This window comes from Oncorhynchus keta, chromosome 27 (genome assembly GCF_023373465.1).
Source record: "Oncorhynchus keta strain PuntledgeMale-10-30-2019 chromosome 27, Oket_V2, whole genome shotgun sequence".
Classification (NCBI taxonomy): domain Eukaryota; kingdom Metazoa; phylum Chordata; class Actinopteri; order Salmoniformes; family Salmonidae; genus Oncorhynchus; species Oncorhynchus keta.
The window spans coordinates 14,332,977-14,348,779 of record NC_068447.1 but is presented as its reverse complement, the minus strand read 5'-3'; the positions used below and the strand labels follow the sequence as shown (position 1 = coordinate 14,348,779).

The 15,803-nt window shown below is 36.6% G+C and overlaps 2 protein-coding genes across 4 annotated transcripts; one reads left to right on the top strand and one right to left on the bottom strand.

Moving 5' to 3' along the window:
• Positions 1–11: 11 nt before the first annotated feature.
• On the bottom strand, positions 12–3,645 carry zgc:86609 (ER membrane protein complex subunit 3-like). 2 transcript variants are annotated; one of them, XM_035738074.2, is made up of 9 exons: positions 3,500–3,645; positions 3,055–3,238; positions 2,885–2,942; positions 2,709–2,802; positions 2,427–2,531; positions 2,136–2,217; positions 1,575–1,654; positions 1,231–1,313; positions 12–978 (listed from the first exon to the last, which is right to left on the bottom strand). In XM_035738074.2, the coding sequence occupies exons 2-9, from the start codon at positions 3,201–3,203 to the stop codon at positions 850–852; spliced, it is 780 nt and encodes a 259-aa protein (XP_035593967.1). In that variant the 5' UTR covers positions 3,204–3,238; positions 3,500–3,645; the 3' UTR covers positions 12–849. The 2 variants fall into 2 exon arrangements, with proteins under 2 accessions (XP_035593967.1, XP_035593968.1); XM_035738075.2 differs by lacking the exon at positions 3,500–3,645 and adding an exon at positions 3,365–3,492.
• A 9,351-nt stretch (positions 3,646–12,996) lies between these two features.
• uxt (ubiquitously-expressed, prefoldin-like chaperone) lies at positions 12,997–15,047 on the top strand. 2 transcript variants are annotated; one of them, XM_035738071.1, is made up of 7 exons: positions 12,997–13,095; positions 13,230–13,384; positions 13,495–13,576; positions 13,901–13,968; positions 14,058–14,165; positions 14,388–14,451; positions 14,625–15,047. In XM_035738071.1, the coding sequence occupies exons 2-7, from the start codon at positions 13,299–13,301 to the stop codon at positions 14,685–14,687; spliced, it is 471 nt and encodes a 156-aa protein (XP_035593964.1). In that variant the 5' UTR covers positions 12,997–13,095; positions 13,230–13,298; the 3' UTR covers positions 14,688–15,047. The 2 variants fall into 2 exon arrangements, with proteins under 2 accessions (XP_035593964.1, XP_052337690.1); XM_052481730.1 differs by having other exon boundaries at positions 13,037–13,384.
• The last annotated feature ends 756 nt before the right edge of the window (positions 15,048–15,803 follow it).

The window sequence follows — 15,803 nt, the reverse complement described above, 5'->3', positions numbered from 1 at the left end:
ACTTTACGAGAAAGCCTTCAGATAATTTATTTCTAAATCTCCACAGCCAAGCAGATGGTATATTTCCAATACATCCTCACCTCCCCATACCTCTTCTGGCACAGATACAAAAACATCAGCTTCAATGGACAGGCTACATCTCATTCAATTATACAGTACAGCCAAAGCAGATGTTTTGGCAAGATTTTGTATGTTTAAAAATGCTTAAATGTTATTGGGAGCTAATCATGTAACACCAGTTCACCTCTGAAAGAGATGCCGCGGGCACAGAATAGCTGAAGAAATTTTTTTTTTTTTTTTTTACTCCTGAGAACCTTTTACAACTTAAACAAACACAAGCAATGCAGACAATATCAAAGATGAGGCCTTGGTTCTCACACACACACACAAAGAGAACAAGCCATTTCAGAAATGTGCAGAGAAGCATGTCTGAAATCAATCAACACAACCAAACTATTTTCTACAAATAATACATCTGTGTGATGCACTGATATTTGAATGCAGAATGAAATCAGTTAACAGTAAGGCATAATAGTGAAAAATTGCAAGGCAACAATAAAACTAAGCTGAGCACATGCATAATTTACATTCAACTTACACTATTTTCACACAACAAAACAAATAGGCATTAGTTGTCATTAAATTAATGTCAGAGGATAAATACGTCTGCCTTTCTATTGTTTTTTTATTATTGCCTTGAGCCAAAAATATACTGTTTAGGTATCACAATCATATTTAAGACCTTTTTTAAATATTTTTTATTTTTACAACTGCCTCAGAGAACCCTGATGATACACTGTATCACAGAAACTGGCTGGCTCTACAGCAGCAGTTAAGTCAATAACCTCATTAGAACATGGTGGCTTTTATCTCTTGACTGAAGATTCCACAAAAGTTGAGATCTCGAGACATCAGCTCCTCCTCAACGTTCTCCAGGGCCCATTTGTGCTCCACAATCTCCAACGCCTCCCATTCACTCTGAAAGAACAAGGAAGACAGGCTTAAAAAAGAAAACCCCTACTAGTACAAAAACTGGCTCCAACAACCACTATGTCTTTGATTTAAGTCCATCATTACACAATAACTAATTGCCCCAGGATAGAACAAAACCATATCCTCATGACTTTAGATTAAAGTATATTAGCCATTAAAGCTTAATGATTGACGGTGATCGTCCACGTACAGCTAGCTAATGCTGAGAGACTGACATCAAGGCTGCTAGTTTCTCACCTTAAAGGCCTTGTTAGGATCAGGCGGCATGGCCATGGCAGCGCCAGTCATCTGATCCTGCATGATCCTCGACTGATCCGCAGCTGGAACACAAGACCAACAGTCATCATGTAATACGAAAATGTGCCCGCCACATCGTACCTCAGTTGGGTTGCAACTGGGACAAGTACAGTAAACAACTCTGAAATGCATTCACAAGGTAGATACAGTATTATGTTAACAGAGTTATAAAACAAGTTGTTCCAACATGTTTTCTACATCAACACCAAGGTACCAAGTCTTTCTGTATTCTTGTTAAACATATACACTATGAACATGGCAAAGACTTGGCATTATCAGCTTACCATTGTCCTGTCCAAGAATGAGGCTGTACATACTCCTCAGTCCAAAAACATTAAGGAAATACCAAGAGGCTGAGCTCACCCTAGAAACAATTACAAATAAAATAATCAACTGAATCACATCCTCAACATAGGAATATACTGAATCACATCCTAAAGATTGTCTTGACAAGAATGCAATTGGATAATTCCTACCATACAACTCTATGCAAAATGACTAATTTGATCAATTTACACAGTAAAAAAAATTAACTGTGCTGATGCTAAGTTTGGTACCAGAATAACAGTAAAATCTCCCTCGGTTGTATTCTGTTGCCAAATTTTGTATCTGCACAATTCTTCCTGTAAATGTGTTTTTGTAAAATGTTCAGTGGAAATTGTTAGAAGTTGTGCATAGAGGTCCATTCTATGGTTTGTTAAACTTCAATAGGTTTTTGTTAGGTATACATTTTCTGCAGAATTCCATTACCCTTGAATTACCCAAAGTATGTTTATATTTGTGCTTTGCTGGTGTAATTAAAAGGCTGGTTGAAAACAGACAACTGAATGAATGGAATACTGTACCAGGATGCATCAAGAGACAACAGTTCAATTCCACGCTGCAGCATTGGTTTGAATCTCAATGTCAGAGGAAAGGGAACCTTAGCTGTGGGGGGAAAACTAGTATTAACAGTGTTCAATACCACTTCAATACAATAGTAAGTGGCTGTGGTGTAATTATATTGCAAACAATTCAGGATGACTGTATATTATGTAGGCATCGTTTCCTATCTAATTATTGGACCAATTTTGCAAGTTCAACATCTAACATGAGGTTATGCAGGGCAGTCAACGTCCCTAACAGGCTGAACTTACTAATGACAAAGCCAGAGAATGCCCAGTTGATCCATCCTCCAATCACAATCATGGGAAGTACATTGGTCAGATTTCCCTTCATCATGTCAGTCAGCATGCTGGTATCTGAAAAAGGAAGCATTGTTGAATAATTGTGTGTAGCACAGCAGTAAAAAAAAAAACATTGTTACCACATTTTAATGCATCTCTGAGTGAGAAAATGTGTTGCTAATCTCATTTATAAGAATGGAACTAAAATAGACTGTCAAAGTGGGAAGAACACAAATAGTTAGATTGACTCACCAGTCATTGGGTTTTTGGGAGTCACCTTTCGCTTGACCTTCTTGAAGAACCCAGTCTCCACATCATTGAAATATTGCTTTCGCATGTTAAATGACTACAGAAAAATATATACATTTATTCTCTAACGCACACTAAGAATAGAACATTTCAGAATATAAAAAATATGCAAATCTTACTTGTTTAGGGATATACTTTCCATTTTCCCTTAAGATGCGGCTACGCAGAAGGACTTGGCTGCAAAAGTCAATTTAAGCAATAAACTGACATATTTAGTAGTCATGATTACAACAGTGTGCCTAAAGTTTCTCATACCATGGGATAACAGTATTTCAGTCAGTTAACTCACCTGTCTGACACCTGTTCCAGATCAACTTTTTTGTCACTTTGCAGGAGTTGGGTGACATAGTGACGGATAATTCCAACGCAAAATGTAATCAATACAATTGGTAAAACCACCCATATTCGGATACTTGAATCCAGAAGCAACTCAGCCATATTTTTTAACTGGTTAGCGTACCTACAGGATTATTCTGTGAAGGAAAAAAAGACAGTTGAACAAATAACGTTATCCTAATAGATTGTGGGGGGCTTCCTGTAACTTAACCTCGCTCGCTGCTAGTTCGCATATAGCATGCTACCCAAATAGGTTTCCTTACATAATTGAATAAGACAAGACCGTCTCCAACCACAGATTATTGAAAGGAGTGAGTGTAGACATCCGAACAACAACCGTATTTTTCACATACGTTAATATATTAATTAAATTATAAACTCAAATAACGCGTTTATACCTTTTTTAAGTCCAATTCTCCGACCATCAGAGAAGCGAGCGCTCTTTCTTCTAACCTTTGAACTCCATAACGCTTTGACCCCTGACGTATGATCAAATACGGTCATTATGCAGAATGATATTATGTATTTTCTGAAGATAGAAAGCATCCACATTTAAATAATCAATAATACATTTTAGTTCAACCAATTAATGATCTAATTAATGTAGTTTCAGCTGTCGAAAAACGGTGCGTGCTAGTAGGGATCCTTGGGACGTCCCCATTGATTTAAAACATTATGGATAAACTGACAAGATTTACATGTCCCTCCACCCTAGCAATGGGAGAGTCGTTGTCCACATAGCGATATGTTGGGCTTTCGAGCTCCCGTTTATACTTTCTCTGGATTGGTGGATACATTTCATTACTGTAATCCTTTTTGAAATATATGATGAGGGTTGTTGACCTCAACTGCATTCATACCATGGCATTGTTGAATAGTTGTTTAAAATTGGCTTTAAGGGAATTCTAGAACGTGCATTATTTCCGTATAACACACAGTATATCAGCACAGTAGAATTCAATGGCTATAGTTCATTCCAACATGTTGTTTGAACTGCATTTGAAAGCAAAAGTCAAATTGAAAACCTTATCGGCACTGTTGAATTCGATTTTCGTAAAAGCAAACTAGGAGTGATGTTTTGGTTAGCAAAACTCGCTCATTTGTTTCGTTACCAAGACAACGACTGTAGCTATCTAGTAAACATGCTAGCTACTTCAGTAGATGTTGAACACATTTCTATCTGCAAATGTGGCTAAATTATAGCCATGGTATAAAATGAATAATCAAATCGTGGTTATGCATACTCGGGAAAATAATACAACTCCGTGGAAGGTTAGTTCCACCACTTTCATTATCCCTTATGTATTAAATTGAGAGAGATGCTATGCTACTAGCCTCATGCCATGAACGTGCATATCAATCTCCAGACAACTCCGATAAAAAGTGTTTTTCTCAAAGATGCCGGGATGTCACGTGTCCACCTTATATCAGTACACTCGTAACAACTTAAGCATTACGAAACGTATATTTAATTAAATAAACCTCACATAGTAAATAAGCCATACATGTTTTTGTTCACCAAATTCAACACTCTTATCGAACTCCATACAAAAAACTCCCTGTTTTGTGTGCTAAAAAACTCCACCTGCTGGAAGGAGACAGATTTTCCGCTGAGTTGGGCCTCTCGCTCTCAATTCAAAGGGCTTTATTGGCATGGGAAACACGTGTTTTCATTGCCAAAGCAAATTAAATGGATAAACAAAAGTGAAATGAACAATATAGTTAACAGTAAATATTACACAGTTCCAAAATAATAGACATGTCATATGTCTATATACAGTGTTGTAACGATGTGTAAATAGTTAAAGTACAAAAGGGAAAATAGATCAACATAAATATGGGTTGTATTTACAATGGTGTTTGTTCTTCACTGTTTGCCCTTTTCTTGTGGCAACAGGTCACAAATCTTGCTGCTGTGATGGCACACTGGGGTATTTCACCCAATGGGAGTTTATCAAAATTGGATTTGTTCTCTCTCTCTTCCTCTCTGTTGAAGTTGAAATTTTAAATGGTAAGAGTTCAGGGTACGTACGTCCCGAGGAAGTCGGATAGCACTAACCATCGAAAAACTGAAAAAAGTTCAGAAGAGCTACTTCCGTTTCCGGTACATGCAAGGGGATGTGAAAATCCGTTCCGCCAGCAAGACCGAGCAAGAATATGGACGTGACCTCGGCGATTTCCCTTAAAAGTCCCAAAATGAAGATTGTAAAAAAATAAAATGGTCGAAATTCGTAACATTTTATGAGGAAATCTTAGTAGACTTTGATTTTTTTTCTTGATGAAAGTGAATCACCTTTATAACACAAATAATATTATATCGTTGACCTTATTGTTAACAGCAGTACACGTAATGATTACTAGATAGTTATTAGAGTAACAACGAGAATACAAATAACACATTATTTATAATGCTACTATTAAATATAAATTATAGTAACAATATTATTAACATTGCTAATTAACCCATCGTACTGCACAATATTTATTACGTTTTTCATATTGGACATAAATATTGCACCTTACATAAATCCCTGAATTTACAGTAGTGTTGAAGTAAAAGGGGGTCCATTCTACTCAAGAGCACTTTTAGTTTCCAAATCCACAGAGTTTACACCTAGAGGAGTGTCACTGCACATTGTACTTTCCTTAAAGAGTGGCCAATCACAAATGTAATAGCTTTACATTATTTCATGTAATGGACATACACAAAATGGTCCAAATTGGTGAAGTGAAAAAAAACTTGTTTAAAAAATTAAATTAAATTAAAAACAGAAAAGTGGTGTGTGCATATGTATTCACCCCCTTCGCTATGAAGCCCCTAAATAAGATCTGGTGCAACCAATTACCTTCAGAAGTCACATACTTGCTCTTGCTCTCGCTGCTGGTGATTCTCTGATCCACCTCTACGCAGACGACACCATTCTGTATACCTCTGGCCCTTTTTTGGACACTGTGGTAACTAACCTCCAGACGAGCTTCAATGCCATACAACTCTCCTTCCGTGGCCTCCAACTGCTCTTAAATGCAAGTAAAACTAAATGCATGCTCTTCAACCGATCACTGCCTGCACCTGCCTGCCCGTCCACTATGGACGGTTCTGATTTAGAATATGTGGACAACTACAAATACCTAGGGGTCTGGTTAGACTGTAAACTCTCCTTCCAGACTCACATTAAGCATCTCCAATCCAAAATTAAATCTAGAATCGGCTTCCTATTTCACAACAAAGCATCCCTCACTCATGCTGCCAAACATACCCTCGTAAAACTGACCATCCAACCGATCCTCGACTTCGGCGATGTCATTTACAAAATAGCCTCCAACACTCTACTCAACCAATTGGATGCAGTCTATCATAGTGCCATCCGTTTTGTCACCAAAGCCCCATATATTACCCACTACTACGACCTGTATGCTCTCGTTGGCTGGCCCTTGCTTCATACCTGTCGCCAAACCCACTGGCACCAGGTCATCTATAAGTCTCTGCTAGGTAAAGCCCCGCCTTATCTCAGCTCACTGGTCACCATAGCAGCACCCACCCGTAGCACGTGCTCCAACAGGTATATCTCACTGGTCACCCCCAAAGCCAATTCTTCCTTTGGCCGCCTTTCCTTCCAGTTCTCTGCTGCCAATGACTGGAACGAACTGCAAAAATCACTGAAGCTGGAGACTCATATCTCCCTCACTAGCTTTAAGCACTAGCTGTCAAAGCAGCTCACAGATCACTGCACCTGTACATAGCCCATCTGTAAATAGCCCATCCATCTACCCCATCCCCATACTGTATTTATTTATTTATCTTGCTCCTTTGCCCTCCAGTATCTCTACTTGCACATTCATCTTCTGCACATCTACCATTCCAGTGTTTAATTGCTATATTGTAATTACTTCACCACCATGGCCTATTTCTTGCCTTACCTCCCTTATCCTACCTCATTTGCACACACTGTATATAGACTTTTTATACTGTATTATTGACTATATGTTTGTTTATTCCATGTGTAACTCTGTGTTGTTGCATGTGTCGAACTGCTTTGCTTTATCTTGGCCAGGTCGCAGTTATAAATGAGAACTTGTTCTCAACTAGCTTACCTTGTTAAATAAAGGTGAAAAAAATAATTTAAAAAAATTGTTAAATAATGTCCACCTGTGTGCAATCCAAGTGTCACATGATCTGTCATATGATGTCAGTGTATTTACACCTGTTCTGAAAGGCCCCAGAATCTGCAACACCACTAAGCAAGGGACACCACCAAGCAAGTGGCACCATGAAGATCAAGGAGCTCTCCAAACAGGTCAGAGACAAAGTTGTGGAGAAGTACAAATCAGCGTTGGGTTATAAAAAAATATCTGATACTTTGAACATCCCATAGAGCACCATTAAATCCATTATTAAAAAATGGAAAGAATATAGCACCACAACAAACCTGCCAAGAACTTGCCGCCCAACAAAACTCACACATCAGGCAATGAGGGCATTAATCAGAGAGGCAACAAAGAGACAAAATATAACCCTGAAGGAGCTGCAAAGCTCTACAGCAGAGATTGGAGTATCTATCCATAGGACCACTTTAAGCCGTACACACCACGGAGCTAGGCTTTATGGAAGAGTGGACAGAAAAAAAGCAACCGTTTAAAGAAAAAAATGAGCAAACACATTTGGTGTTGGCCAAAAGGCATGTGGGAGACTTTTCAAACATATGGAAGAAGGTACTCTGGTCAGATGAGACAAAAATGTTGCTTTTTGGACATCAAGAAAAATGCTATGTCTGGTGCAAACCCAACACCTCTCATCACCCAGAGAACACCATGATGGCAGCATCATGCTGTGGGGATGTTTTTCATCGGCACGGACTGGGAAACTGGTCAGAATTGATGGATGATGATGGATGGATGGCGCTAAATACAGGGAAATTCTTGAGGGAAACCTGTGTCTTCCAGCAGGACAATGACTCTAAGCATACTGCTAAAGCAACACTCGAGTGGTTTAAGGGGAAACATTTACATGTCTTGGAATGGCCTAGTCAAAGCCCAGACCTCAATCCAATTGAGAATCTGTGGTATGACTTAAAGATTGCTGTACACCAGCGGAACCCATCCAACTTGAAGGAGCTGGAGCAGATTTGCCTTGAAGAATGGGCAAAAATCCCAGTGGCTAGATGTGCCAAGCTTATAGAGACATACCCCAAGAGACTTGCAGCTGTAATTGCTGCAAAAGGTGGCTCTACAAAGTATTGACTTTGAGGGGGTGAATAGTTATGCAAGCCCAAGTTTTCTGTTTTTATGTCATATTTCTTGTTTGTTTCACAATAAAAACATATTTTGCATCTTCAAAGTGGTTGGCATGTTGTGTAAATCAAATGATACAAACCCCCCAAAAATCCATTTTAATTCCAGGTTGTAACAACAAAATAGGAAAAATGCCAAGGGGGTGAATACTTTTGCAAGCCACTATACAAAGAGAAATAATAATGGCGTTTATTTTGTAGGCACTAACTCTGCCATGGTTCATTAGACAGAGACTCTGGGGAAAATTAAGGGCGTTTTTGTAGGGGTTTTGGATAAATGCTGAAAATAAGGTCTGTGGCGAACACAGCAACACAGGTTTAGAATATTTAAGTTTTGTTCTATGAGATAATCTTCATTAGCTAACCTACATTTTTGTGAATTTTGAAGAATGAATGTAAGAAAAGCACATAACACTTTATAATTCATACAGGCCATGATAACTGACTGCTATTACACCTGCATTGTTTGCTGTTTGGGGTTTTAGGCTGGGTTTCTGTACAGCACTTTGAGATATCAGCTGATGTACGAAGGGCTATATAAATACATTTGATTTGATTTGATATTATCTTATAGAACAACACTTATAAGATCTCCTAAGCCTGTATTAACCTCAGACCTTATTTTCGGTGTTTATTCCAAAACCCTATACTTTCTTTCTCTAATTCATTTTCATTCCAAATGATTAACCAAGCAAGGGAGGTTTGCAACGTAAACACCAAGCCCTCGTTTTTAATGGAGTTTGCGAGTGTACAATTATTTTCACTTCGGGCCTGAAATGCCCCAAAATTCAATTTGTGAATGTGGGTGTGTAGGGTGTGTGTTTTAAGGGTTTAGAACACATTCAAGTATCTAAAATCACAGCGTTTACACACAGGGGAGCTGAAATTGAGTATGTTTTTATCTGTACAAAATGGATGAGTTGGACAAAAATATAGATCATTGGAAGTGTTGCTGGCCTTTTACTGTGGTCAAACAGCTTAATGTCTGGACACAAATATAGCACTTTACAGGAAAAACTATCGATTGTGTCTCCATGAAACCAGGGTCCAGGCTAGAGTCCGTAGATTATAAAATAGATGAGTTTGAACAAAAAGCTAGGTCATAGGAAGTATTGCTAGACTTCTACTGTGGTCAAATAGGTTTGCATGGGGCCACTATATGGTACAAATATAGCACTGTACAGGAAAAATTATTGATTGTGTCTCCATGAAACCAGGGTCCAGGCTAGAGTCCGTAGATTATAAAATAGATGAGTTTGAACAAAAAGCTAGGTCATAGGAAGTATTGCTAGACTTCTACTGTGGTCAAATAGGTTTGCATGGGGCCACTATATGGTACAAATATAGCACTGTACAGGAAAAATTATTGATTGTTTTTGTCCATAAAACCAGAGCTGTGTTCGAATACTCATACTAACTGTACTATTTGCGACGTAAATTGAGTGAGTAGTATGCTTATTGGTCATTGTATGGATATAGTTAGTATGCTTATTGGTCATAGTATGGATATAGTTAGTATGCTTATTGGTCATAGTATGGATATAGTTAGTATGGATATGGATATAGTATGGATATAGTTAGTATGGATATAGTTAGTATGCTTATTGGTCATTGTATGGATATAGTTAGTATGGATATGGATATAGTATGGATATAGTTAGTATGGATATAGTTAGTATGCTTATTGGTCATTGTATGGATATAGTTAGTATGCTTATTGGTCATTGTATGGATATAGTTAGTATGCTTATTGGTCATTGTATGGATATAGTTAGTATGCTTATTGGTCATTGTATGGATATAGTTAGTATGCTTATTGGTCATTGTATGGATATAGTTAGTATGCTTATTGGTCATTGTATGGATATAGTTAGTATGCTTATTGGTCATTGTATGGATATAGTTAGTATGCTTATTGGCCATAGTATGGATATAGTTAGTATGCTTATTGGCCATAGTATGGATATAGTTAGTATGCTTATTGGTCATTGTATGGATATAGTTAGTATGCTTATTGGTCATTGTATGGATATAGTTAGTATGCTTATTGGTCATTGTATGGATATAGTTAGTATGCTTATTGGCCATAGTATGGATATAGTTAGTATGCTTATTGGTCATTGTATGGATATAGTTAGTATGCTTATTGGCCATAGTATGGATATAGTTAGTATGCTTATTGGTCATTGTATGGATATAGTTAGTATGCTTATTGGTCATTGTATGGATATAGTTAGTATGCTTATTGGTCATTGTATGGATATAGTTAGTATGCTTATTGGTCATTGTATGGATATAGTTAGTATGCTTATTGGTCATTGTATGGATATAGTTAGTATGCTTATTGGTCATTGTATGGATATAGTTAGTATGCTTATTGGTCATTGTATGGATATAGTTAGTATGCTTATTGGTCATTGTATGGATATAGTTAGTATGCTTATTGGTCATTGTATGGATATAGTTAGTATGCTTATTGGTCATTGTATGGATATAGTTAGTATGCTTATTGGTCATTGTATGGATATAGTTAGTATGCTTATTGGTCATTGTATGGATATAGTTAGTATGCTTATTGGTCATTGTATGGATATAGTTAGTATGCTTATTGGTCATTGTATGGATATAGTTAGTATGCTTATTGGTCATTGTATGGATATAGTTAGTATGCTTATTGGTCATTGTATGGATATAGTTAGTATGCTTATTGGTCATTGTATGGATATAGTTAGTATGCTTATTGGTCATTGTATGGATATAGTTAGTATGCTTATTGGTCATTGTATGGATATAGTTAGTATGCTTATTGGCCATAGTATGGATATAGTTAGTATGCTTATTGGCCATTGTATGGATATAGTTAGTATGCTTATTGGCCATAGTATGGATATAGTTAGTATGCTTATTGGTCATTGTATGGATATAGTTAGTATGCTTATTGGTCATTGTATGGATATAGTTAGTATGCTTATTGGTCATTGTATGGATATAGTTAGTATGCTTATTGGTCATTGTATGGATATAGTTAGTATGCTTATTGGTCATTGTATGGATATAGTTAGTATGCTTATTGGTCATTGTATGGATATAGTTAGTATGCTTATTGGTCATTGTATGGATATAGTTAGTATGCTTATTGGCCATTGTATGGATATAGTTAGTATGCTTATTGGCCATAGTATGGATATGAATTTCCCTTTTAGCAAGACAATAACCTAAAACACAAGGCCAAATCTGTTCCTGAGTGGCCGAGTTACAATTTGACTTAAATCTGCTTAAAAATCTATGACAAGACCTGAAAATGGTTGTCCAGCAATGATCAACAACCAATTTGCCAGAACTTGAAGAATTTTGAAAAGAATAATGAGCAAATGTTGCACAATCCAGGTGTGTAAAGCTCTTAGAGATTTACCCAGAAAGACTCACAGCTATAATCACTACCAAGTGTGATTCTAACATGTATTGACTCAGGGGGTTGAGTACTTATCAAGATATATATTAGTGTTTTATTTTTCATATATATTTTTAAAATGTTCGATTTTTTCTTCCATGTTGACATTACAGAGTATTTGTGTAGATCATTGAAAAAAATGACAATTAATCCATTTTAATCCCACTTTGTAACACAACAAAATGTGGAAAAGGTAAAGGGGTGTGAATACTTTCTGAAGTCACTGTACCTGTTAATGACCTACATTATCCTAATGGTGAGAAGGCTACAGACTTTACACATTTTAGGTGCCAAAACATGCATCAGGTCAAGTGTTTTGGCTAGATAAATAAAATATATATTTTTGAGGCAGTATGCTAGTAAGATCATGTTTCTATAGGTTAGTAGAACCCCAATCATTGCATAGATTTTTGCTTAAAATGATTTGAAAACAATGTTGACTCAACCAGTTTGCGCCCTTGGACTGACTCTACCCATGAGATGAAGAGGATCTTGCATATCATTTCAAACTTCTGTTACACTTTTGATGATCAATTTCACGAAAAGTAGTTGAATAACTTCACTGTGATATTTGTTATGAATAAAGTATGCTTTTTTGACCAAATTGCATCTCTTGTCTTTTTGAATAAACATATTGTTTGCCTGTAGAATGAGTGACACTCCTCTGAGTGTAAAATCTGTGGATTAGGAAACTAGAAGTGCTCCTAAGTACAATGGACCCCCCTTTACTGTGACAAAACATATAGAAAATGGTGTACAGTGCAATATGTATGTCAAACATGAAAACCATATTGGATTTAAGCTGATGGGCCGCTCTTTAAGGTCTGCAGAATGAGCAGTGAAGCTCTTCTTGATGTAAACTCTATGGATTTGGAAACTAGAAGTGCGCCTTAGTAGAATTGACCCCCTTTTACTGTGACACAACGTACAGAAAAGTGTGTACGGGGAAATAAATGATATTAGTAGACACACAATAAACATTGTTGACCATTTTGGCTTGCATTTTTTTCCCAAAAAATCACAATATCTAATAGAAAAACTTAAAATTATTATTTGTATGATAACTAGCATAAAATGTATCGATAATTGTTCAAATGTTCACCCTAATTATTAATTTACAAAGCATACAAGACACAACCCTTATTCTGAAGAATTCCACAAATCCGTGACCCCGGAAGTATTTAGTTATTCACGCCTGCTAGCTTGACAGTGGTTACATAAGATAGCTGCAGTTTATTTTGTGCTGTGGAGCTAGGTAAGCCAAAGCTACAACAATATTGTGGACTATGTTGTTATTAAACATAGATAGTCAGCTAGCTAACAATAACTCTGCAGTCGCCTTATTAACTTCATTATATGGGTAATATCTTTGGAACATTTTGTTTTCAGGATTCAGAATCATTGCCTCGTTTTCGAACACGAATGACCATCAACAACTGATTGATTTCACGACTCATAATGGCTCATGCTGGAAAACCCAGCATTGACAAAAAGGTCTTGCAGTATGAAACGTTTATTAGCGATGTGTTGAAACGAGATTTGGAGTGAGTAGTCTATTTTCCTTAGACCAGTGTCATTTTATTCGCTAACTCGGATGTGCGCAACATTTTCGCGCATGTGCACAATTTGTATTGATTTTTTTATGTTCTGACAGGAGGGTATTGGAGCAAAGAGATGGAGTGTATGAAAAAATTGCACAATATCTACAACTGAAAAATACCATTGAAAGCCTAAAGGTATAAGTTACCACCATGGCACCCACTTACGTTGGGATATCTATGGGCCAACACCATGATGAATAGATGTGACCATCAAACAGTGGGCCATCAACATTTGTAAATGTTCTATAAATGTATATTAATGTAGCTATGTTGTGGCATATAGATATTGTATAACATAAATGTTGTACAATATAAATGTGTTGTTTTGTTGTGCTTTTCCTCAGTTATTGAGAACATTTACATTTTGGTCATTTAAGCAGACGCTCTTATCCAGAGCGACTTACAGTAGTGAGTGCACACATTTTTATATTTGTTTGTACTAACAAATTGTCTTCGTAGGAATCTGAGACGAAGGGACTCAAAACAGAGATAGATCTTGGCTGTAATTTCTACGTCCAAGCACATGTGTAAGTGATTAGGCTTATTGAAAATTGTCCATATTACTTTATTTTTATTGTGATTTGATTGAGGCCTTGACTGAGTTGTTTTGTTTCAGGGAGGACTCGTCAAAAATCTTTGTTGCTGTTGGATATGGCTTTTTTGTCGAGTTAACGCACTCGGAAGCTCTGAAGTTCATTGAGAAAAAGACAGATCAGCTTACAGTGTGAGTAACACCAGCAATATCCATTAAAACACACACACACAGAGGTCATTAGTACAGTATTTTGTAAACATCTGTCAAAATAATTGCCTCTAGGGGGCACATGTGTTTTGTTATTACATTACTGTGATACAGCATTGTGTTTAGGCCCATGTTTCAAGCTCCCAAATCTTGGATAAACCTTAGAAATGAGAGAATCCTTATAAATTCGATTTCCTTTTCCAGACATACCGAAGTGTTGACCAAAGACGCAGCTAAAATCAAAGCCAACATTCGCATGGTGTTGGAGGTGAGTGATTGAAAAGATGGTATTCCTGCTCGCACAATAGTATTTACTACTTGAAAACTATTATGATGGTATTATGAGCATGGTACAATATTACACAATGTGGGAAATATTTCACAACTAAATCTAATGGCAGATGTATTTTTTAATGATGCAAATGTTTTTCTAACTAACAGGGATTAAGAGAGCTTCAAAGTCTTACGGATGTTCCGGAGAAAAGGATGAGAGATGCTCTTTAGCTGCAGTAGTGCTTCTGTTCAGACCTTTAGATATCAGTTTTCTATCACATTCATAATAGTGATAAGACTGTATTATTTCCATTGCTCTTTGGTTTATCTGAAGTAATATAAATGGTGTGTAAAACAAACCTTTGATACAAACTTGGCATCTGAACAGGTTGTACTGTTTAGAAGTTGCTTTAAAACTGTAATTCTGCATAAAATAAAATGGGGAAAGAAGTTTTAAAATCTGTTAAACAGTTTCAGTGGCTTGCTCATGTTTGATGCATTGTATTACTAGATCAAGCAAACCTTATGTTGACAAACTATATTCCTACAACTCTTTCCAATAATATCTCAAATATATTCACATTTTTGGTATCCTGACCTCTCTTTTCAATGCTTGAAGTCATCATCAATAACACAATTAAAGATTGAAGAAAATTAAGCTTGCAAACGCAGATGAACATGCATGCCTGATCTTAGTATGGTATCTCGCATAAATGTCACCTCTTCAAAGCCACCAGCACTTTCATCATCGAATAGCATGGTGAAGTGCTGTTGTGAAGGGAACGTTCAGAGTACTCTATATTAGTTTCTCATGCTGAGAAACTGGATAATACTTCAAGTATCAGAGACATTGGTCTCTTGATTTATACGGCAACAGAAACCAAATCCACAGGAACCATATCCACTTTTTCACTTAATTTATTTTTGTAATGATGTATTTTTAAACTTTCACTTATTAAATTATGACATTTGAATCCATGTCACCATCGCTTTACAAAACAGCTCATTTAATTCGGGCCCTTTGGACAAGTTACCATGTACTCACATTAATAGATGTTTTTATTCCAATCATATACCTGTAAGGCTTTTGTGACCATAGAATTAGGGATACTCATTAATTGTAATTTTTTTTTTATTATTAAAAAGTAATTTCATAGGATCTCTGTTTGACTGATGCCCCATCACACCAGAAATAGTTTCCATGGCAACTGGATGTTAAGACCTGACTCTCAAAATAGATATATATTTTTTTCTGGGTACATATTGCTTAAAAGGGACACATGCATGATTATGTTCCCGATACGGTGTTAGTTTGATGTGGAACAAGAAAGATTCATGCTGCTAAGA

Excerpts from the sequence above, each read along its gene's own strand:
- zgc:86609 (XM_035738074.2), bottom strand. The coding sequence starts at position 3,203 with ATGGCTGAGTTGCTTCTGGATTCAAGTATCCGAATATGGGTGGTTTTA. Across the intron at positions 2,943-3,054 it reads CTGGAACAGGTGTCAGACAG|CCAAGTCCTTCTGCGTAGCC; the intron begins GTGAGTTAACTG and ends TGACTTTTGCAG. Across the intron at positions 1,314-1,574 it reads CATTCTTGGACAGGACAATG|CTGCGGATCAGTCGAGGATC; the intron begins GTAAGCTGATAA and ends CTTGTGTTCCAG.
- uxt (XM_035738071.1), top strand. The coding sequence starts at position 13,299 with ATGGCTCATGCTGGAAAACCCAGCATTGACAAAAAGGTCTTGCAGTAT. Across the intron at positions 13,577-13,900 it reads ATACCATTGAAAGCCTAAAG|GAATCTGAGACGAAGGGACT; the intron begins GTATAAGTTACC and ends TTGTCTTCGTAG. Across the intron at positions 14,452-14,624 it reads ACATTCGCATGGTGTTGGAG|GGATTAAGAGAGCTTCAAAG; the intron begins GTGAGTGATTGA and ends TCTAACTAACAG.